The 22,686-nt window shown below is 35.8% G+C and overlaps 1 protein-coding gene across 1 annotated transcript in view; it reads left to right on the top strand.

Moving 5' to 3' along the window:
* Positions 1-22,686, top strand: part of THOC1 (THO complex 1) — a 57,591-nt gene that overhangs the window by 30,017 nt on the left and 4,888 nt on the right. Inside the window, exons 12-18 of the mRNA XM_017498982.2 lie at positions 14,945-15,045; positions 16,449-16,515; positions 16,713-16,763; positions 16,858-16,928; positions 17,648-17,743; positions 18,215-18,280; positions 22,575-22,658. Coding sequence (XP_017354471.1) covers positions 14,945-15,045; positions 16,449-16,515; positions 16,713-16,763; positions 16,858-16,928; positions 17,648-17,743; positions 18,215-18,280; positions 22,575-22,658 — 536 coding nt within the window. The remainder of the gene's footprint in view (positions 1-14,944; positions 15,046-16,448; positions 16,516-16,712; positions 16,764-16,857; positions 16,929-17,647; positions 17,744-18,214; positions 18,281-22,574; positions 22,659-22,686) is intronic.

The following is a 22,686-nucleotide window of genomic DNA, read 5'->3' as shown; positions in this document are numbered from 1 at the left end:
GGAGTTGTATACTTTTAAGAGTTACAGGTCCACATTTCTCAGGACATGACAGCTATTTCAAAACTCTGGATGTCTTCATAGATTTTTTTTTTTTTTTTTAACAAAATACCTTTTTTTTTTTTCTTTTCCCCTCGAGATGAGGTTTCTCTCTCTCGCCCAAGCTGGAGTGCAACGGCACAGTCTTGGCTCACTGCAACCTCTGCCTCCTGGGTTCAAGCTATTCTCCTGCCTTAGCCTCCTGAACAAATAGCATTTCTAAAGATATTTTAATTGTGAAAAACAGCAGGATTAAACATTTTCAGAGAAATCTTCACCATGGAATATTTGATTGATGCTTTTTGTATCATTCTCCATTCACTTTATCATACTTGGCTTTCTAATAGTATCTCTCCCTTTCTGAATCTTTGTGAACTTGCTTTCACCAGCAGTTAGAGCATGAACTTTAAGGATTGAGCACTGAAATTCCATTAATTAATACCTCAAGAAAGGTAAAAGCAGCTTTGAGAAGCTTAAAACTTACCATAGGAAAAAGAAGAAGGCACAGAATTATACCAGAGAATGTGAGGCATGTAATATTTTGCATCTTCATTTCCCTTTGTTGCCCCTTAAGCAACAACTTTATCTTAAATTTACAGTCCTCCTGTACATTCTTCATATTTTTTGGTGAATTTTCAGTGTTTATTACTTATCTAAGTGAAAATATTTGTAACACATTACCTATATTCTAAAAAATATACAACATTTTATAAGCTTTACTGCTGCACTGAAAGAAGCCTTCCGGCATCTCTATACCTTACGTGGTGTTTTAATACTAGGATTCCCAAAAAGGCCTTCACACCTAAACATATGCCAGTTTTGGGCCTGATGTTACTTTCAGCTTCTGATATAGATTTGGTAAGTCATGGGAAAGGTCTTGATTTTTCAGGGATATAGGTGCTATATTCCTTGCCAGTAAGAGCGAGCTAAAGTGAAAACTAAAGCTGTGATTATTTGGAGCATAACTCTATAGCCTGTCACTTCACTGGTGAACAGGTTTAGAAGAGTGATCTTGTCATTATAAGGTTAGATCTTTCATGACTGTAGTAGAGCCTTTGACCCCATCCAATAAGAATATTATTATCCGAAGCATTGTTTTGTTACTTGAATCTGGTCAGACTTTTCCTTAGTCAGGAAATAGTGCTTGGCAAGGATGATATAAACTTTCTTTTTGGAGACACCTTTTTTTTTTTGGACCCACTGCAACTTCTGCCTCCCGTGTTCAAGCGATTCTTGTGCCTCAGCCTCCCAAGTAGCTGGGATTACAAGCACCCGACACCACACCTGGCCAATTTTTGTATTTTTAATAGAGGTGGATTTTTGCTACGTTGGCCAGGCTGGTCTCAAACTCCCAACCTCAGATGATCTGCCTGCCTCAGCCTCCCAAAGGCTGTGGCTCACAGGCATGAGCCACCACGCCCGGCCAGATTATGAAAACTTTGTAGTTAGAGATAGGCCAGTCATGTGGCAACTACAGGTAGTCAGAGGTTCTACAAATAAAATGGGTGTCTTTGTAAATTATCATATCTTCTTTCTGTTTTTTTCCCTGCCCCAAGACGGAGTCTTGGTCTGTTGCCCAGGCTGGAGTGTAGTGGCATCATCTCAGCTCACTGCAACCTCTGCCTCCTAGATTCAAGTGATTCTCTTGCCTCAGCCTCCCCAGTAGCTGGGATTACAGGCATGTACCACCATACCGAGCTAATTTGTGTATTTTTAGTAGAGATAGGGTTTCACCATGTCGGCCAGGCTAGTCTCAAACTCCTGACTTGTGATCTACCTGCCTTGGCCTCCCCAAGTGCTGGGATTACAGGTGTGAAACACTTCGCCCCGCCCATATCTTCTTAAAGATAGAAGTTTCCCCTAGAGACAAAGTGGCATTGTAATTTTCAAGAGCCATATTTTTGTGCTATCTAGAGTGTGATTGTAAGTACCAATGCCCAACAATATAGTTCTGTTGTTAGCAGAGCAAAATAATCTGGGGATATTAGTTACTAAATGTAGTGCTGAGATACCTGTATTGTTTATTTTTTAATGGAGTGGAAAAGTATCTGTTCTTTAAGGTTAGTCCAGGGACTCAGAAATTTTAAGGGAGGATTTTACCTCTAATTGTCCAACTTATCATACCAAATAAAAGGCACTGGTATTATAGGGATTCCTCCCTCTTTACTGTGTAGCATGCAAAAGCAGAACAACATTTCAAAACATTTAAGTACCATGAGTATAAACATGATGGTTAAAGGAATATATTTTTGGATCTTTTAAGTTCTCACAGAAAAGAGTATAACAACACTAACTAGATAAAAGCCTCAGGGCTACCCAGTTCTTTAGAATAATACACTTCTCCCTTCCCATCTGAGACTCAATGACCAAAATGATCAGATGGAATACTCAGCAGCTAGCAGTTAACAGGGTGGGATTAACCACAGTAATGTACTATTGACCCTAGTGTGGTCATTAGACCATTCTTGTTCATGGAGAAAGAAAGTACAGAATTCTGCAAAGTCTGCATTGTGTGAAGAGGCCTCAAATTAGGACTGTTGGTCATATTTTTTAGTAAGAAACTATCCATACAGTGGTTCTGCCTTAAATTTTTTGTACTTTCTATGTTCACTGAGAGGTACCTAAGGCTGAATCTTTATGTAGTGAAGGCTAAGATAGGTAGATAGGTCTCTTATGCGATACACTGCAGCCTAGTTAGGAGCAAATGAAGGCAGAAGCAAAACCCTACTGTTGACAAGTGGGCAAGCTAACGACTATCCTACAATTTTTTTTAACCTCATTAGTTGTTTTCGGTATGGGAAGTTTTTAGATAGCTCTGGAACTGGGCTGCACAGCAGGAGGTGAGCAGTGGCAAGCAAGCAAAGCTTCATCTTTGTTTACAGCTTCTCTCCATCACTCACATTATCACGTGAGCTCCGCCTCCTGTCAGATCAGCAGCAGCATTAGATTCTCATAGGAGCATGAACCCTATTGTAAACTGAGCATGAGGGATCTAGGTTGTGTGCTCCTTATGAAAATCTAATGCCTGATGATCTGTCACTGTCTCCCATCACCTGCCGACCTTCTAGTTGCAGGAAAACAAGCTCAGGGCTCCTACTGATTCTACATTATGGTGAGTCGTATATGTATTTCATTTTATATTACAATATAATAATTATAGAAATGAAGTGCACAATAAATGTAATGCACTTGAATCATCCCAAAACCATCCCCTCCACCCCCTAACCCCAAGTCTGTGGAAAAATTGTCTTCCATGAAGCCAGTCCCTGGTGCCAAAAAGGTTAGGAATCACTGCTTTAGAAGTCTTTTGCTGATGGTCATGTCAGTCTTAGCATATAGGTGTGCTTTCACCCATCCTATATAGGTAAATACTGTAGCTAAAACCTTTTAATATGATTGACATTTTTTAATATAAATAAAATTGAGTTGTAATGGTCCTCAGGGCGTAGGGCATGAGCTACCCTCTGTTGTGACATTTTTGAACTCTGTGGTCCTGACAAATAGAACAGCTCCTTAAATATCATTGAGCATATTAGAAAACTTAGAGCATGCTTAGTCATTGTTATTTTTAGAATAGCCTCTGTGTGAGTCAAGCAATGGTTATACAAGCAAGATAAACTAATGTGATTGATGCTACCAAGTAGCAGCCCTCTAGGAAGACTTAAAGACAGGGTACAGAAGATTAAAACAGTTCTATCAAGTATGTTTAATATGTAAACATTAACTGATTTATTTCATCCTGATGTTATGAAGAACAAACATGTTAATATACAGTCAGAGATACGTAGGTTTAAAAACATGGGTCAGGGCAGACACAGTGACTCACGCCTGTGTCCCAGTACTTTGGGAGGCCAAGGCAGGCAGATCGCTTGAGGTCAGGAGATTGAGACCAGCCTAGCCAACATAGGGAAACTCTGTCTCTACTAAAAATACAAAAAATTAGCCTGTCATGGTGGCAGGTGCCTGTAATCCCACCTGCTTGGGAGGCTGAGGCAGGAGAATTGCTTGAACTCGGGAGGCAGAGGTTGCAGTGAGCTGAGAACACACCACTGCTCTCCAGCCTGGGTGACAGAGCAAGAATCATGTGTTAGAGACTTTTTATGTTTTCTGTGTCTGAATTTTAATTTCTTGTAGAAATTTCTTCAGTACTGTGTAATCCTATAGAGTATTAAAACTTTACCAGATAGCATAAGAATATTCTGTAGATTCATATAATTTTCAGTATTATCTGAGATTTATGAAAACCAGTATATAGACACTGGCTGTTTAATCACAGCGTGATTTAGTTATTCACTCATGTTTATGCATAAGTAATCCTAAGTATTAATAATACAGGTAACAACAAAATAACCTGTATTAATTAGGAAGTTTCATTTGATTTAGCCTTTTAAAGGCAGAAACGTCTTATGTTTACTAAAATTCTGTATTTGTATCTTTTTTTTGCCTTGTGATTTAATCAAAGGAAAGTCATAAAATCATCTTTTAAACTGAAAACTTTCAAACAGTACTAATGTAAAACGTTAAAGAGTTTGTTTTACATTGAGTATGAGTATGAGTATTAAGGAAAATGAAATTAAAATGTAAAATTTTGGTATTTATTTTACTGAGGAACACTATAGCCTTCTAAGTCTACTTCATAGTATAGTCATGTACCCCATAATGGCACCACTTAATGACCACATAATTGGTCAACAGTGGACCCCATGTACAACAGTGGTTCTGTAAGATTATAGATTATAATACCGTATTTTTACTGTGCCTTTTCTATGTTTAGATACACAAATCCTTAACCATTGTGTTACAGTTCCCTATCGTGTTTAGCGCAGTAACATGCTCTACATGTTTGTAACCTAGGAACCATAGGCTGTAGCATACAGCCTAAGTGTGTAGTAGGCAATACTATTGTTAAGTACACTCTATGATGTTCACACAATGGGGAAATTGCCTAATGACACCTTTCCTAGAATGTACCCTGTAGATAAGCGATGCATTACTGTATTAGTACAGAAAGTTTCTTAAAACTTTTTGAGACTGTATCTTTAGGCTATTGTTTTACTAAAGAAAAGGGTTGAAACTTGTTAGCTCCTGCCTTCAATGGGCAGCTCCTTTCTCTTGTAACTTAGCGGGGACACTGAGAGGCTTTTAAACTAAAATTAAATTTTTCATTTTTTTAAGAAATTTTTTTTGAAAGAAAGTTTGGAAAGAATTATTAGAAAGTAGGGCTGGGCATGGTGGTTCAGCGTGTAATCCCAGCACTTTGGGAGGCTGAGGCAGGCAGATTACTTGAGGTCAGGACTTAGAGACCAGCCTGGCCAACATGGTGAAACTCCATCTCTACACAATGCAAAAATTAGCCAGGCGTGGTGGTACGCGCCTGTAATCCTAGCTACTCGGGAGGCTCAGGCAGGGGAATTGCTTGAATCTGGGAAGCAGTGGTTGCAGTGAGCCAAAATCATGCCACTGCACTCCAGCCTGTGTGACAGAGTGAGACTCCATCTCAAAAAAAGAAAGAAAGTAGGAATGCTATTTAAATTTATAATCTAGTTGTTTTTATACAATTGTTTATACATTTTTTTTCTCGGAAACCAAATGTTTTCTATTTCAATTGAATAAGCTGTATGGAAGGTACTATTCCATGTAGAAAACTATTTTATAGTTCAGTCCTCTAGACCCTAATATAATATCTAGCACATTTGTGAAAATTAAAAGTTTAAATTGTGGCTTGCTTTTGTAAACGTAACTATGGAGCCTGTAATTTTTTTTTCCTCATCTGGAGAGAAAATGGGTATATTCAAAACATTTGGAGTTTAGGCTTGATTTCTTAATTGTCTGGGCAGATTTTAACACCTTGTCCAGGATTATGTAAGCACTTAGTGGTGCCTTTCAACAATTTAAAAAGGAAATCCAGTATGTGAGACCGAGTGTGGTGGTTCACACCTGTAATCCCAACACTTAAGGAGAAGCCAAGGTGGGTAGATCACTTGAGGCCAGGAGTTTGAGACCAGCCTGGCCAACATGGTGAAACCCATCTCAACTAAAAGTACAAAATTTAGCCGGACGTGGTGGTGCACACCTGTAGTCGCATCTACTCAGGAGGCTGAGGCAGGAGAATTGCTTCAACTCGGGAGGCGAAGGTTGTAGCGAGCCAAGATTGTGCCACTGCACTCCAGCCTGGGCGACAGAACAATACTCTTTCTTAAAAAAAAAAAAAAAATCAAGTACATGAGAGATTTAGAACTTCTCTAGAAATCTTTCAAGACACACAATCTGATCAGAGTTATATACTATAGAAACTGGGCTGTATTCCTTTCATAGACTCATTTCTTTTCTGAGAAATATGCAACTCCTACAATCATGCTACAGAAAGATTATTGCCCACTCCCTCATACACAATTTATATGGGTTTTCACACAAAAGTAAAAAAAGTAAGCCTAATGCTTAGTCAACAGGAAAGATTATTAAATTATTAGGCCAACTAGAGGTCATATAAAAGCACTTTTAAGAAGTGAAAACATTCTGAACTAACTCAAGGTTACTTTACCTCACTAGGGGCTCAAGAGCAAAACAAATTCACATTTACACAGATACTCTGAGCTTCCCAGGCACCAAATTGCCATTGGTACATTTGTCTTCTGGGGGCACCAGTTTCCTTTTAATGAGGTTTGCATCTTAGAATCATCCTTTCCTAGTTTACTTGCATTGCTTAGCTAAGTTCTGTAATTCCATGATTTTCATTAAGAAGGAAGAAAGCAGACCTAACAAGCTTAAAACTTATATGGAAAAGAAAAGAACACAAGAAAAATTTAATAAATGGAAGATGGAGCAGTTGATATCCACAAGGGATATATACCTAAAACAAAACTTTTCAAAAGGATCAAAATATTAGGATAGAAAGAGACATACTAGGCTAATACCATCAAAAAGAAAGCTACATAAATAACAAATAAAATAGAATTTAAGGGAAAAAAGCATAAACAGGACAAGGAACATTAGATAATAAAGGAATGAACCACCAAGAAGGTGTCAAGAACTTATATATACTTAACAATATGTCCTCAAATATATTAAGCAAAAACAAAATTATGAGAAGTTGGCCCACAATTACAGTGGTGTATTTTTAACTGCTTCCATAAATAACCAATAGATCAGGCAGACTAAAGATTAGTTAAGTATATGGAAGATTTGAACAATGAAAGTAATAAGCTTGATGTAGTACAGAACAAATAGAAGCAATTTATTTCTTTTTGTGTGTATGTGGAATATTCACAAAGTTTGACCATGTACTAGGCCACAAAGAAATTCTCAAGAAATTTCAAATATTACAGATGAAGAACACATTCTCTGGACACATTTCTCTGTAATCAAATCAGATTATAAAATTAGAGCTGCAAAAAGGATATCTTAAAAAGAGGCAAATATATGAAAACATAAAAGTGCATTTCCCAGGAGTTAAAGAAGAAATCATAATGGAAATTCCAAACTTGTAATAAATGTATATCAAAATTATAATTACAGGAAGAATTATATGTCAGAAGTGTGGGTTACAAATAAAGGGACAGTTACAGTTTCCTATGCATTAATGGAAAAAATGTCAAGAAAGTGACAAATTGAGCATTCAACTCAATAAGTTAGAAAAAGTACAAACTAAACCTCAAGAAAATGGAAGTAATAATAGCAAAACTTAGTGAAATAAAACAAACTATAAAACATATCAGCAAAACCAAAAGTTGTTTCTTTGAAAAGGAAATGTTATAAAAAGAAATCCAGAGCCTGTGCAAGGAAAATGAAAAGATACCAGCAAACAATATTAACAGTAACAATTGAACCAATTAGAGATATTTGAAATGCTTAAGAGGATATTATGAACAACTTCTAATAAATTCTGAAGCCTAACAAAATTAGAATTATGTAGAAAAATTTAATTACCAAAATAGACTCTCAAAAAAAAAAAAAATAGAAAACCAAATAGATGAATAACCATTAAAGAAATAGCAGCCAGAACGACACTTTTTGAATGACATCAGGCCCAGAGATTTTTTAGGCACATCTTATCAACACTTCAAAGAATAAATAATTTCTACCATAAATGAAAATTTTCAGAAGTTAGAAGAGAAATGCCCCCCAGTTCATTATATAAGATTATAATTTACAAATAAAACCCCAATAAGGACAGAACAAGGAAAAACTTGTGTATATATTCATGTCACACATAAATAGAATGTTTTGTATTTATAGAAGTATGTTTTATAAACTCGCAAATTAAGTGAAGTAGTTTTTTTTTTTTTTAATAGAGACATATGATTTATCCTAGGAATGTAAGTATGGTTGATCAGAAAGATAAATATAATGCCAGATTAACAACAGATTGGCTAGGTGTAGTGACTTACACCTGTAATCCCAGCACTTTGGGAGGCCAAGGCAGGAGGATTGCTTGAGCCCAGGAGCTCAAGACCAGTCTGGGCAACACAGCAAGACTGTGTCTGAAAAAATAAAAACGTTAAAGATTTTTAAGATGTATATGATCATCTCAGAAGCCTAGAAAGTTCAATAAAATCTAATATTCAATAAAAGTAGAAAAGAATGTTCTCTGAGTTGATAAAAGGACTGATTTTTAAAACCCTATTGCAAACATCATACACGGTTATGAAACTTCAAAAAGTATTCCCATTAAATCCAAAAAGAAGACATGGATGGGCACTAATCATATTTCTGTTCAACACTGTACTGGAGGATCTAAGCATTTCTATAAGAGAAAAAAACAAAAAAGAAATAAGAGTTATAAGTATTGGAAAAAGCAAAGAGTAAACTATCCCCATTTGAAGACAATGTAATTGTCTACAGAGAAAAATCCAAGAGAACCAAGCAACTCTTAGAACTAATGAGACTTCAGCAAGATTGCAAGAGAAACATCAATAGTGTTCTTATAAACCAGTGATCAATTACAACATGTTATTCAGAATAGCAGTGAAAGCTCTCCAATACCTAGGCGTAATCTTCATAGAGAAAAATTACAAAAATGGAGCAGCATTACTACATTTGTAGATATAGACCCACTGCCCCTTCTCCTCAGATTCATTGATTCAGTGTATTTTGAATCAATATCCAAATGGGTTTTTTAATTTAACTTTTAGGTTATACCCAAAGCAATATAAATTGTTTTATTATAAAGACCAAATGGACTTTTTCGAGGGAACTCAAAAAGTTGGTCTTAACATTTTTATGGAAAAGCAAAGAGCCAAGCATAAGAAAAATTTAAAGAAAGCAGGAACACTTGCCCTGTCAGATATTAAGATCTATAGAGCAATAGTAATTAGGGCAGGTAATTATTAGTACCAGTATAAAGAAGAAGAAGAAAATTGAAACAATAGAAAGTCTGAATTATAGAAAAGCTTAATATACAAAAGAGATTGCATTATAAATTAGTGAGGAAAGGATGGACTATTCTTAATAAATGTTACTTAAAGACAATTCATTATCATTTTTGGAAAAATTAAAATAGAGTCTATACCTCAGTACCATCAATTCCAGGTTCATCAATTCCAGGTTAATTGAAAGTATGAATAAGAAAAGCAAGACTTTTAAACATTCAGAAGGAAATATGAAATATGTAAATTGGAGTAGGGAGAGATTACTTCAACTACAAAAAGCACAAATAATGAGGGAAAATATCAATTTAATATTTAAGACTTAAGAATATAAAAGTCTTGAATAGTAAAAGATACCATAGGTAAAATAAAAAGAGAAGCCACAGACTAGGGGAAGATATTTGCCATCTACATAACCAGAGAAGATTAGTATTCAGAATATTCCATTGATAAAAGACAACCAAAATGGAAAACTGAAAAGATGATAAGAACAAGTCATTTACAGATGTAGAAAACTGACAAGTGAATGAGCTTTAAAAAGATGCTAAGCATCTCTAATGCAAGTAAAATGATGAGATAACCGTTTCACACTTAGCAAACTGGCCAAAACTGAAAAGCCTAACGATGGTATTGGCAAAGCTGTGGAAAAATGAGAACTTTTATACACTGTTGAAATATAAATTGAATCAACCACTTTGCAGAATACTTTTGTAAAAACTAGTGAAGTTAAAACTTGGTTCCTAAATATGGCCCCCTACATAGGACCCACATATACAAGGAAATCTGTAAGAAGATTCACTGTACCATTGTTTGTAAATGATGTATTCGTAAATGAAAGTTTAGAAACAGTGTCAATGTTCACAAGCAGAAGACTGATAAATTATGATAATTTTACATGACAGTTCTATAAAGCACTGAAAATGGATTAATTATAGCAGGGGTTGGCAAATCTGGCCTATCATCTATTTCTGTAAATTTTATTGGGCCAGGTGCAGTGGCTCAAGCCTGTAATCCCAGCACTTTGGGAGGCCAAGGCAGGACGATTGCTTGAAACCAGGAGTTTGAGACCAGCCTGAGCAACAAAGTGATACCCCTAACTCTACAAAAAAAATTTTAACATGAGCTGAGTCTGGTGGCATATGCCTGTAGTCCCAGCCACAGAGGAGGCCGAGGCAGGAGAATCACTTGAGCCCAGGAAGTCAAGGCTGCAGTGAGCCATATTCATGCTCTTGCATTCCAGCCTGGGTGACAGAGTCAGACCCTATCTCAGAAAACAATAAATAAGAATCATAATTTTTATTGGAACACAGCCACCTCATTCATTTGTCACTGACTGCTTTTGCTCTGTAACAGCAGAGATGAATAGTTGTGACGGAGATCATATAGTTCATAAAGCCTAAAATAGTTTCTGACTGGTCCGTAAAAGATTTGCCAATCCCTGAACTAGAGCAACATGTATTAAAATGGGTAAATTTCAAACATAGTGTTGTATGAAAATAGCAAATTGCAGAATAGTGCATATTGTATAGAATTTGAAACAATGCAAAGTACATCCATATATTATTTATAGATGTTTACATATGTAGTAATATAAAATGTGTATAAAAATCCTAACTGTGAAATACATGGTAGTGGTTACCATAGTAGTGGGAGAGAGGGGAATAGGAGTAGGGAGGTTATAGAGGGAGCTTCAACAGTGTCTACTATTTTCTGTTTCTTTAACAGATGTGTAATAGGTAGAAATGTTAGGATTTTATATGTAAATGGGTAACGGGTACATGAATGTTATATTACTTAACTATACCTTTTTGAACATTTAAAATATTTCATAATTTAGAAATTGAATAATTTTATCTCAGCTGATATAACAGTTGGTGAGATTTTAATAAGCATGTTCTGAATATTTTGTTTTTTAGCACACATTTTTAAGTATTTTGTGTTAAATTGATAGAAATGGAAGATTTCATATAATTTTACCTGGGAATATTATTTATATGTAAAATTTATTGACAGAAAGGGATGTAAGGATGACTGAAATAAAAAACATGAGCCTTTTTAGGTTTAGAATACCGGGAAAACTGAGGCCTGAGCTAAGATGTGCCATAAAAACTAAGGACAGTAGCCTAGTGCAATGGTGTATCCCTATAGTTCCAGCTATTTAGGAGACCAGGGCAGAAGGATCACTTGGGCCCAGGAGTTCAAGTTCAGCCTGGGCAACATAGCGAGACCCTTCTGTACTAAATACATACATACATACATACATATAGCTAAGGACAGTAAAAACCCTTTGCTCAAGATACAAAGACATTTACAAAGAAACATTTGGGCCAGGCATGATGGCCTATGCCTGTAATCCCAACACTTTGTAAGGCCGACTGGAGGATTGCTTAAAGCCAGGAGTTCAAAACAGCCTGAGCAACAAAGTGAGACCCTTTCTTTACAAAAAAAAGAAAAAAATTAGCTAGGCATCGTGACATACACGTGTCGTCCTAGCTACTCAGGAGGCTGAGGCGAGGGAATTGCTTGAGTCCCTGATTGCGAGGCTGCAGTGAGCTGTGATGGTGCCATTGCACTCCAGCCTTAGAGCAGAGTGAGACCCTGTCTCTAAAAATAATAATAATGAAATGTTTGACTTACGACATAGTGTAAATGGTAGAATTTTTTAAATAACCAAAGAAAAGTGGAACTAGATAGTATGTATTATGAAAGAAAGGGTACAATTGAGTGTGTTAGTTTTACTCTTAGCTCTGTCACTAGCTGTGTAACCTTGTATAGGTAGTTTTAACATTTCTGGACCTAGTTTCCTTAAGTATAATGTGAAGCAGTTAGCTTGAATCACATTAGATCCTTTCCACCCCTTATTAAGTGTCTTGTTAACTCCTATTTTCAATCCATTGTTTCTATCAAGAAAGATTTTTCAACAAAAATAAAATGAAGGCCTAGTAAGCATTGCCTGGCCACTTTGGTTCATCTCTTTAAGCCAGGGGTTCACATCTCTACTCCAGATGTATTGAACTGTGTACTGTGGTCCTTCAAATAGGCCAGTCTCTTATTTGGCTCCCCGTCTTGCTCCCCCATCCCCCTACCCTCACTCTCCACCTTTAGGTTTATTCCTTGTTGAGAGTTTAGGTGCTGCTTTCTCCAGGAAGCCTTCCTGAATTTGCTCGAGGAAATGGGTGGATGTTGGAACCTCTCATTTAATTAGCCAACACTGGAGAACAGCTTTTGTGGAGGAAACTGATATGTTTTACTTTGTTCATGAAATCTGATCAAGTGTCAGTTGAACATTCAAGTAGAAATGTGTAACAGATTGTTGAGTATACAAATCTGGCGATTAGGAACAAGATCTAGGTTGAGAGTATAGTTGTAGGAGTTACCAGTTTATAAATGGTAATTCAAACTGCAGAGTATGTGAAATGAGCTAGTGGGGAGAGTGTAGATTGAGAAGAAAATATTAAATCAAATCCTGAAGAAAACTCATGTTTAAGGGAGAATGGAGAAGAGCAGAAGAAGATTGAAGAGTAACCAGTGAGATTCGAGAAAAACTAGAAAAGCATGGACTTACGGAAGCCAGGCATATCAAGTAGGATGAGGTCAATAAAGAGTGTTCACAGGATTTAACAACAAATAAGTCATTGCTGATCTTGACAAAAACACTTCGTTTCTCCCCTCCCCCCTGGAAAAAATCTTACTCTGTCACCCACACTGGAGTGCAGTGGCATGATCTCGGCTCACTGCAACCTTCGCCTCCCATGTTTAAGCAATTCTTCTGCCTCAGCCTCCAGAGTAGCTGGGACTACAGGCAAATGCCACCATGCCCAGCTAATTTGTTGTCGTCTATACCAGGAGTTGGCAGACTATATATATAGCCACAGGCCAAATCTGGCCCACCATCTTTATTGATTTTTTTTTTTTGGTGGTTTTGGGGTTTTTTTTTCCCCCTTACATTTTAGATTTTTAAATACCTACATAATATCCATAATATGCCTCTTAGCCCACATAAGCTTAATTAAAATATTTATTATTTGACACTTTAGGAAAAAGTTTGCTAACTCTTTAGACTAAAATAGGATTATCTTAAAATAGGATGGGACTAATAGATAGGCAGAGAATAGATGGGTCAGGGGCCTTAAAGTCTCAGTAAGATCCAAGTGTTAGGTATATTAGGAGCAACTGAGCGAGAGACTGGGAAGGATGGAGGTTGTGGTGAGATAGGATTGTGAGTTAAAGACTTCATTGGGGCAGCTATGAGTGACCCCAGGCCTATCTGTGGCCACAGTAGTGGGTAGCTGGAGCAGAGAGATGTGCCTGTTCATGGAGTTGAGGGCAAGGAACTAACAGCCTAAATGGAGACAGTCCAATTGCCCAGGGCCTGGGGGAAGGGAAGGTTGATAGCCGGTCATTCACATTGCCAGTTTGGGATAGGAGAGTTAGTATAAATAACAATCAAATATATTCAATCCTTAAAACTGAGGGGAGCCTGACTGGAAGGCTGATCATTAATTATTTTCTTTAAAGACCTGGAGCCGCAGTGTGGAAGGGGTTGCTAGTGAATAAGGCTTGTGTGTGTTAGGTGGCATTAGTAGATGGTACCAAACCACGTAAAGCAGAGCCAGCGGAACTTGGGACATTGAACCAAAACCAGTCGCTAACGCTTCCAACTGCCTTACTGGTTTTTCATTTAGAAGAATGTGGCTTTCCTTTGTTGCTGTAGTTTTTGAAGGCAGAACTAGCATGAGAATGTGGATATGGACCAGCTTCCCTTCAGTGCTCCATGCACATAATCAGAATGACCTTCCTTCATTACTGGAGGTTATTCTTACAGCTGGATGGCAGGGTCGCTGAAGAACTTCCCCATAAATGACTTTCAAGTCCTTTCTAATCCAGATTCTGTGATAATACAAGTATGATGCAATTTTCATTAAAAGCTAAAAACAGCCCATCTAATCAGGGATGATCTTCACCTCTAATTTCTTGTTTATTATCAAGTACTACCTCTGTTGCAGGCACTTTGTAGGGCTACAAAAACGAGTGGTACCCCTTAATATTGTGCTATTCATGCCTTCTTTAGCCATTATTTCTTCGTATGTGGGAAAGTAGTAGCCTCAGTTTTACTTTTTAATTTTATTTATTTATTTATTTATTTATTTATTAAATTTAGAGTCCTGCTATGTTGCTCAGGCTGATCTCAAACTCCTGGGCTCAAGTGATCCTCCTCCTCGGCTTCCTAATAGGCTTGTGCCACCATGCCTAGCTTACTTTTTTATATTTCTGCCTTATTTTATCCTCATATCAGGACCACAGATAGAGCATTGTTACACCAACATGAATACGTCATGGCATAAAACAGTCAAGAAATCAAAATGAAACCTTGACTGGGCTGTCTGTGGGCTTGTGTGGTAATGCCTCACCTGCAGTGAACTCTCAACAAATGTTTTTTAAATTGCATTGGAATCTTCCATTTCTATAGTAGCATATTTTGTACCTTCAGGCAAAACTTGATTTTAATGTGTTGTTTTTGTATGTGTTTGTTTCTTGAGTAGCTGATGGATTTACAACTGAGTGACAGTAACTTTCGTCGACACATCCTGTTGCAATATCTCATTTTATTCCAATATCTCAAGGGGCAGGTCAAATTCAAAAGGTAAGGTAAAATGGGTAGTAAACAATTTGTAAACAGTAGCCAAGAAAAAAAAGGACTTGCTTATGATTTTTCTTATGTATTATGTCCATTTCATGTATAAGGGCTACATCCCTGAAACACATGTATTGCAGCTGATTATCGAAGGCTTTTAGTTATTAGGATATTTGTTTAAGGAAAAGATGTTAAATATGTCTGTCAGTGTGAGTTTTTCCTGCCCAACTCCAGGGCTTACCAGGAGTTCTCGATTTTATTGGCAGGTGGAGGTCTCTGCTCCAAACTTCTGTCATTCTCCTCTCACCTCCCTCAGACCTCCTCCACAGCTGATTTGCAGACTAACCCAGTAATACATATCTCATAAGGTGTGGAGCTGTGTGGGACGTTTGAGCTAAAAGATGCAAAGGAAATCTTTAAGCAAAAAGGAGTTCATTTCTTTGGAGTTTCACAAAGCCTTATTAGACTGTCTGCTGTCTATCTAAATCCCTCCATCCATTTCCTTCTGTCTTGTCCATAAATGAAAGTAGAGCTCACTGTTACTTGACAGTATTTGTGTTAAGGACACTGAGCAATGCAGTATTAGTTATATAATGACTTTACTACCTGCTGGGTTCGCATCCTAGGCTTGTCATTTGCTGGCTGTAGAACAGCTCTTTCAGACTTGTAATTTTAAGGTACTAGCACATGGTAAACACTCAAAAAATGTTATTTCTTATCCTGTCGATTTTGGAGGTTTGGTGTAGCATAGTAGAAAGATCAAGGACTTTGTAGTCAGACCTAGGTTTGAATTAAAGCTTTATGGCCTTGAGCAAATCATTGAGCCACCATAGTCTGTTTAATATGTACTTATACTTGTGCCGAGAATTCAATGAATAATGCATGTAAAGTGTTCAGATCCTAGCTATCAATATTTATAGGATGGCATTAAATCACCTAGTGCATAACGAGAGCTCAATTAATGGCAGCTGTTAACAATTTGGATTTGCCTGTTGCCTTTTCTAGGGTTTGGGTGTTTTTATTTGTTGTATTTTGAATGTATCTTAAAGGAATGTAGCATGCCAGACTGAATGTGCATTATGTATACAAATATCTTAATATAAAATCAGGTTTTCATTTCACATTCAGCTTATTTTAGGAAACATTTACTGCTCTGTTCATAGTTAATATGATGGATTAATTGAATGTTTTATTCTCCTGCATATGCTTTTATGTTTTCAGTACCAAACTTCTTGAGGAATAAGTGCAAGAATTTTCTCTTATAATCCTCTCATTTGTAACTATGTTTATCTTGGTAATTTTTGACACTATCCACAGTGTAGTTACATGTTACATGCCTTGTGTTTTTTAAACCTTAAAATTGAATATGCATTGCCGTAACTCAAGCATGCTTTCATTGCTTTGTTCCCTAGTTCAAACTATGTTTTAACTGATGAACAATCACTTTGGATTGAAGATACTACAAAATCAGTTTATCAAGTAAGTTCAACACGCAACAAACCCATGATTGAAAAAATGGAAATTTAGAATTTTCTTTGTTTCAGCCCCAAATAGGAAAATAAGGATAAAGTTAAGCTCAGGTACAAGACCACAAACACTCCTTGGTTCTCTGCCTACAAACCACTCCTATGATGCAGAAAGTTGTTGAAAGCTTAGTATATTCTTTCTAATCACAGCTACTATCTGAAAACCCCCCCGATGGAGAAAGATTTTCAAAGATGGTAGAGGTATGTGATTTTTATGTTTACATCCTCTTTTTAGCACGAAAGAGAATTTCAGAGGATTCCATTAACCAAAATATAATTTCTTTGTTTTTCCCAGCATATATTAAACACTGAAGAAAACTGGAACTCATGGAAAAATGAAGGTTGCCCAAGTTTTGTGAAAGAAAGGTAAATACATACTCATCACAAGAACTATAAGAAAGGTTTTCAAAGTATGCTTTGATATAATTATAGCGTGTAAAGATACGTGTATATATTTCATATAAAAAATGTAAGTTGACCTCTTTAAGAGCACAATCACTTTGATGTACCTCTGTTTGTATTTTTTTAACCTCAAAAATTTCTTGTCATTAAGTTCCTGGAGCAAACGTCTATGTAAATTATTGAGAATACTGTATATATACTCTGTGTAATTTGCCCTATAATGTGGCATTTTTTTCTTATTTCTGATAATTGTTCTATCAGAATATGAAGTTTTCATCTTTTGTTTTGAGATGGAGTCTCGCTCTGTCACCCAGGCTGGAGTGCAGTGGTGTGATCTCGGCTCACTGTAACCTCCACCTCCCAGGTTCAAGCAATTCTCATGCCTCAGCCTTACAAGTAGCTGGGATTACAGATGTGCACCACCATGGCTGGCTGATTTTTGTATTTTTAGTAGAGACAGGGTTTCACATGTTGTCTAGGCTGGTCTTGAACTCCTGAACTCAGGTGATCCACCCGCCTCGGCCTTCCAAAGTGCTGGGATTACAGGCGCGAGCCACTGTGCCCAGCCAGTCTTCATCTTTTTTAAAAGGAAAACAATAACTAAATTTTCTTTCACATTAAACATTCTTCTATTTCTGCTATCCATTTGCAATTCAAAAAATAGTGTGTTTTGTTCACCACAGAACATCAGATACCAAACCTACGAGAATAATTCGGAAGAGAACAGCACCCGAGGACTTCCTAGGGAAAGGACCCAGCAAAAAAATTCTGATGGGAAAGTAGGTGAACTTGTCTTTGTGTGGGATGTTCTTATTTTTGTATTTTGAAGATGTTACTATAAGAATTCTCCATCTTTTAACATCAAATGGCTGTGCCACTTTTTACCATTTCATGGACAGTAGAATTGTTTAGATTGATGCAGCTCACTTCTAGTTGTTGCAAGGTATCATAATCCTTGAGTTCTCTTACCTTCCAGTTAAAATTAAAATTCATTGCTTTATATTATGCTTGAATATTTTTAGAAAAAAACCTAAAGATTATATCATTATTAGTCAGAATTATAATAGATAATAATATATAGAGAATAATTTTAGGTATTTTAAATACCAGAAATTATTGAGAAAAGTAAAACTCATACTATCAACATCCCCAAATCTGTTGTTTACATTGTATTGTTTTTCTATTCAGTTTCAAGGCACATGAGTATGGTGTCCATAAAAAATGTATTTATTTGTGTATCTGTTTTGTAGTGAGGAGTTAACAAGGCTTTGGAATCTTTGTCCTGATAATATGGAAGCCTGCAAATCAGAGACAAGGCAAGTTGAACATTTTTCAAATGAAGTGTTGCTTTTGTCAAGTGCTGAGTAGAATGGAACCTTTTCTCAGCTATGAAAAGAGCTCAAACGAAATTTAAGTTTTTTGTGGTTGACTTTGGCACAGTAGAATATAGCTTCCCACCATAAAACACCTAGAAGTTCTGATAAAATAATTTTAGAAATTAAAAAAAAAATAAAGATTCACAAAAGGAATCAAAACAAATAGAAGAGTAAGCCTATGAACTGATATGGTTCTGTGGGAGCAACACTAATGATTCCAAGCTTTGAGAACCAGGGAACTTGGGTTTTAATAGTCACAGAAGGACAGAAAGGCCTTAGGCCTGCACAAATTTGTGAGCAAGTTTCCCCTGAACAAAGCTGAAATTGTTGAAGCACTACACATCTGTAAAAGAAGGGCAGGGTAGGGGCATGCTCACTGGCACAGGAAACAAGGAAGCTTATCTGCCTTTGCCAAGGTGTAGGTGACAGGGAAAAGTATTCCCTGAGAAATTGTAACCATAAGTCTGCTCTCGGGCAGTGTTACAGTTTAAATTTTTCCTACCAGCAGTAGGAAAAATCCTACCTCAAGCTAAGATAGTGATCTAGAAAGTCCCATGCTGGCAATTAAAATCTTTCTGAAGGTCCCACCTTCAACCCAAACTAAACAAGATTCCCACAGATAAATATCTAAAATTATATTCAGAAGGTTATTTAAAAAAATAAAACCCAAAGATAAATTCACCATCGAAACTTACAGAACTTTCAGGGAAACAGTCCACAGTGAGCAAGAATTAGCAGACAGAACAAGCAACAGAAGTTGACCACTTTAGATAATAAAATCATAAGATAAAGCCTGTAAAATAAGTATATTTCAGAAAATTAAGAAGGAATTGAAAACACAGGGACATGACACTATCAAAATGGACAAGGCAAATTTGAAAAACAAGTAATACTTCTAAAAACGAGAAAATATAGTCATTGAACTTGCAAAATGGACAGGTTTAATAGCAGTCTAGACACAGGTAATGTAAGAATTAATGGGTTAATAAATGATTAAGAACTCACCCAGAAAGCAATACAGAAGGAGCAGAGTTAGAAACAATGACTTAATGATAGTTGAGGAGGTCCAGCAAACATCTAATGGCAGAAAGAAGTAATAAATAATGCGAAAGAGGCAAAATTGAGTTAATGATTGAGAATAGGCATGAATTCATAGGATCAAGAAATGTAATACTTAAGGAGGATAAACCAAGTAAATCGTATCTCTGTACATGAAGTCAACAGCCAAAAAAACCTGCAGAGGAACAAAGTTATACTAACAGTTGACTTCAAGAACAACAAAAGAAATCAGAAGACAGTGGGATGAGTGCTTAAAAATGTCTTTCCCATGCTCTATTACTTCTTTCTGCCATTAGATGTTTGTTGGACCTCCTTGACTATCATTAACTCATCATTTCCAACTTTTTCTCCTTCTGTATTGCTTTCTGGGTGATTTCTTAATCATTAGTTAATCCATTAATTCTTACTTTACCTGTGTCTAGTCTGTTATTAAATCTGCCCATTTTGTAAATTCAATGACTATATTTTCTCATTTCTAGAAGTATTACTTGCTTTCTCAACATTTCAACTCCAAATTCTGTAACAAGTTAAACAGTTGTAGTTAATTGAGTGATTGACTAAAACTGTGAGAAATTATCAACAGTCCCTAGTAAGAAAGCTGTCTTAAGGAAACTGAACCCAGAAAGGAGTAAATTGCAGAGAGGATTACTATGTAAACACTTTGGTAAACATGAAGAAATCTTATCAATAATTCACTGTATGAAATAGTAATAATTATTATTTGGGGTTATTTTAAAAGATGAACTTGCTAAAGGTGACATGTAAGACAAAAAGGAGTGGTCAGAATTTTAAAATGTTAAGGTTTAAGTCAAACATGCTTGAAAAGTATGTGAAATAAATGGAATATGTAATTTTTAAATAAATTGAGGGGTAAAAAAAGGTAAATACAGAAAATTTAAGCAAGTAAATAGAAGGTAGGAGAGGAGAAAAAAGCACAGAAAACAAAGTACAAAACAGTATGGTTAAATTCAAATATAAACAGAAATGGACTCTCTGGCTCAAAGACAGAAATTGTTGTTATATTTTAAAGATCCATCTATATGTTTATAAGAAATATACTTTAAAGATGTAGAAAGGTTGAAGCTGAAATAATTTTTAAAAGATATTTTTAAAAGGCATAGTTACATTGATTCAGGCAGAAAAGGCTTAAAAGTGGAAAGCATTATTAAAAATAAAGGCAATCATTGCCTAAAGATAAAAGGAAAAAATAGAAATATATACATTCTAAACTTTATTTTCCAAGAATATATTCTCAAAACTTTGACAGAATTAGAATGAGAAGTTGACCTATGGTCAGTTTTAACCATCCACCCACCCAGAAGACCCACCATCTAGTAGAATTTGGACAGACCTTTCACAGAATTTAATAAATTTGATAGAAAAAAATTAGTGTTAATACATTTAGAATTTAACAAAATAATTTAACAGGCTGGGTCTTACAGAAATCACAAGTTTATGTAAATGATATGTGAATAGCAAAAGCAAAAATACTTAAAACTTCTTTAAACACACTTCTAAATAACCCTTGAATCAAAGAAGAATCATAATGGAAATTAGAAAATCAGTGCTAAATGATAATGAAAACACTACATGTTCAGACTTTGAGATCTAACTCAATAGAACACAGAAGAGAAATGTATAGCCTTAAGTGTTTACACTTTCAAAAAGAATGAAATCTGAAAACCAAGCTAAGTAAGAGTCTAGCACTGAGAGTCACTCAGAAGAGAAGTAAACTCATAGAAAGTAGAAAGTAAAATAAGATTAGAAATCAGAAAAATAGCCAACAAACAATGGAGAGGATCAACAAAACCAAAAGATTTTTTTTTAAGACCAGGAAAAATAGATAAAATTCTAGCATGATTAATAAATAAAATTAGATTCCTGCCAAATCTATGAGAGTAAATCAACCCAGTAGAAAATGGACAAAGGAATAGTCAGATTCAAAAGTAGAAACCTTAATAAACCTCTGAAAAGATTCTGAACTTCACTAGTACCTAGAAGTACAATTAAAAGTTACAGCCAGTGGTTTCACAGCTAAGAGATTCAGTAATTTAAAAATACCCAGATTCTGTAAGAATTGTGAATAAAAATAATTTTCCAGTGCTGCTGTAGGAATCTGATGGTACAGCCACTCTGTGTGACTGTTAGAGATGTGTGTGCCCCACTAGTAGGTGTATTGATCAGAATAGTGTTTTTAAAAATTAAGTTTGAGAATTACTGGTGGTTTGTAAAGTCAATTTAGTAATTTCAACTAGCATTTTTTTAATGAAATAGGAAATATACTTTAGTGAAATATTAGCTTTACTTATATATATGGTTCTTCTAGTTGCATATATGTGTGTACTGGGTTGCAATATAAAATGAATTTCTTACTGTGGGTTGCAGTGGAAGTTTGAAGGCCCAGTGCCTGAGGAAATCAGCTCATCTACAAGGAGACTGGTGCAAGAATGTTCATTTAACATTGTCAGAGCAAAAAGTGGGAAGACAACCTAAACATCTCTGGATAGGACATGGATAACTTGTGGCATGTTCATAAAGTGGAATATAGTCTATATAGCATTGGAAAGTGAATGAATATTGGGATAGTTTTCTTTAGAGAACCCATTTTCCTAGTTTTAGTCTAGAAGATGTCTTCTGATACTGAGATCTTATTTCTTTGCTTGACACTGTGTCAAAATTTTATTTCTAAAAACAAATTCAAGAAAGATGCATTTTAAAAATCAACCATGCTACCATGGTAACAATTTAAGAGCTAACAGTTAAACTCTTGAAATCGTATTATGGTCTGATTATTAGTTTTGGTTTAAAGAAAAAAAGAATTCATGGATGAGTACATAAAGTTTCTATTTGCTGGTAAAATTCAAGTGCTATACAATCCCCTGGCTGCTCTCTTTTAATAGCAACATTCATATATTATAGTGTATAGTGTATATCATATTACATATGTAGTAAATACCATATAATATATGGTAGTTTAGTATTAGACTGTCCCCTCTTTATTGTCCTTTTTGAATTTAGTTTTGAGGGTTTCCCTTCCTTAAAAGTCTGGAGTTCCCAAGTAATCGAAACTGTAACTAAAAGTATGAGGCCGTTAGAATCTTGTCTTGCCACCACTTTATGAGTATTTATTATTAAAAATATATGTGATCCTTACTAGTTATTTTATAATGCTCAGGGAATATATGCCCACTTTGGAGGAATTCTTTGAAGAAGCCATCGAACAGGCAGACCCTGAAAATATGGTTGAAAATGAATATAAGTAAGTAATGTTTCTCATTAGCTCATTT

This window comes from Cebus imitator, unplaced genomic scaffold (genome assembly GCF_001604975.1).
Source record: "Cebus imitator isolate Cc_AM_T3 unplaced genomic scaffold, Cebus_imitator-1.0 Scaffold12, whole genome shotgun sequence".
In the NCBI taxonomy this organism is placed as follows: domain Eukaryota; kingdom Metazoa; phylum Chordata; class Mammalia; order Primates; family Cebidae; genus Cebus; species Cebus imitator.
This window is presented reverse-complemented; position numbering and strand designations above follow the sequence as displayed.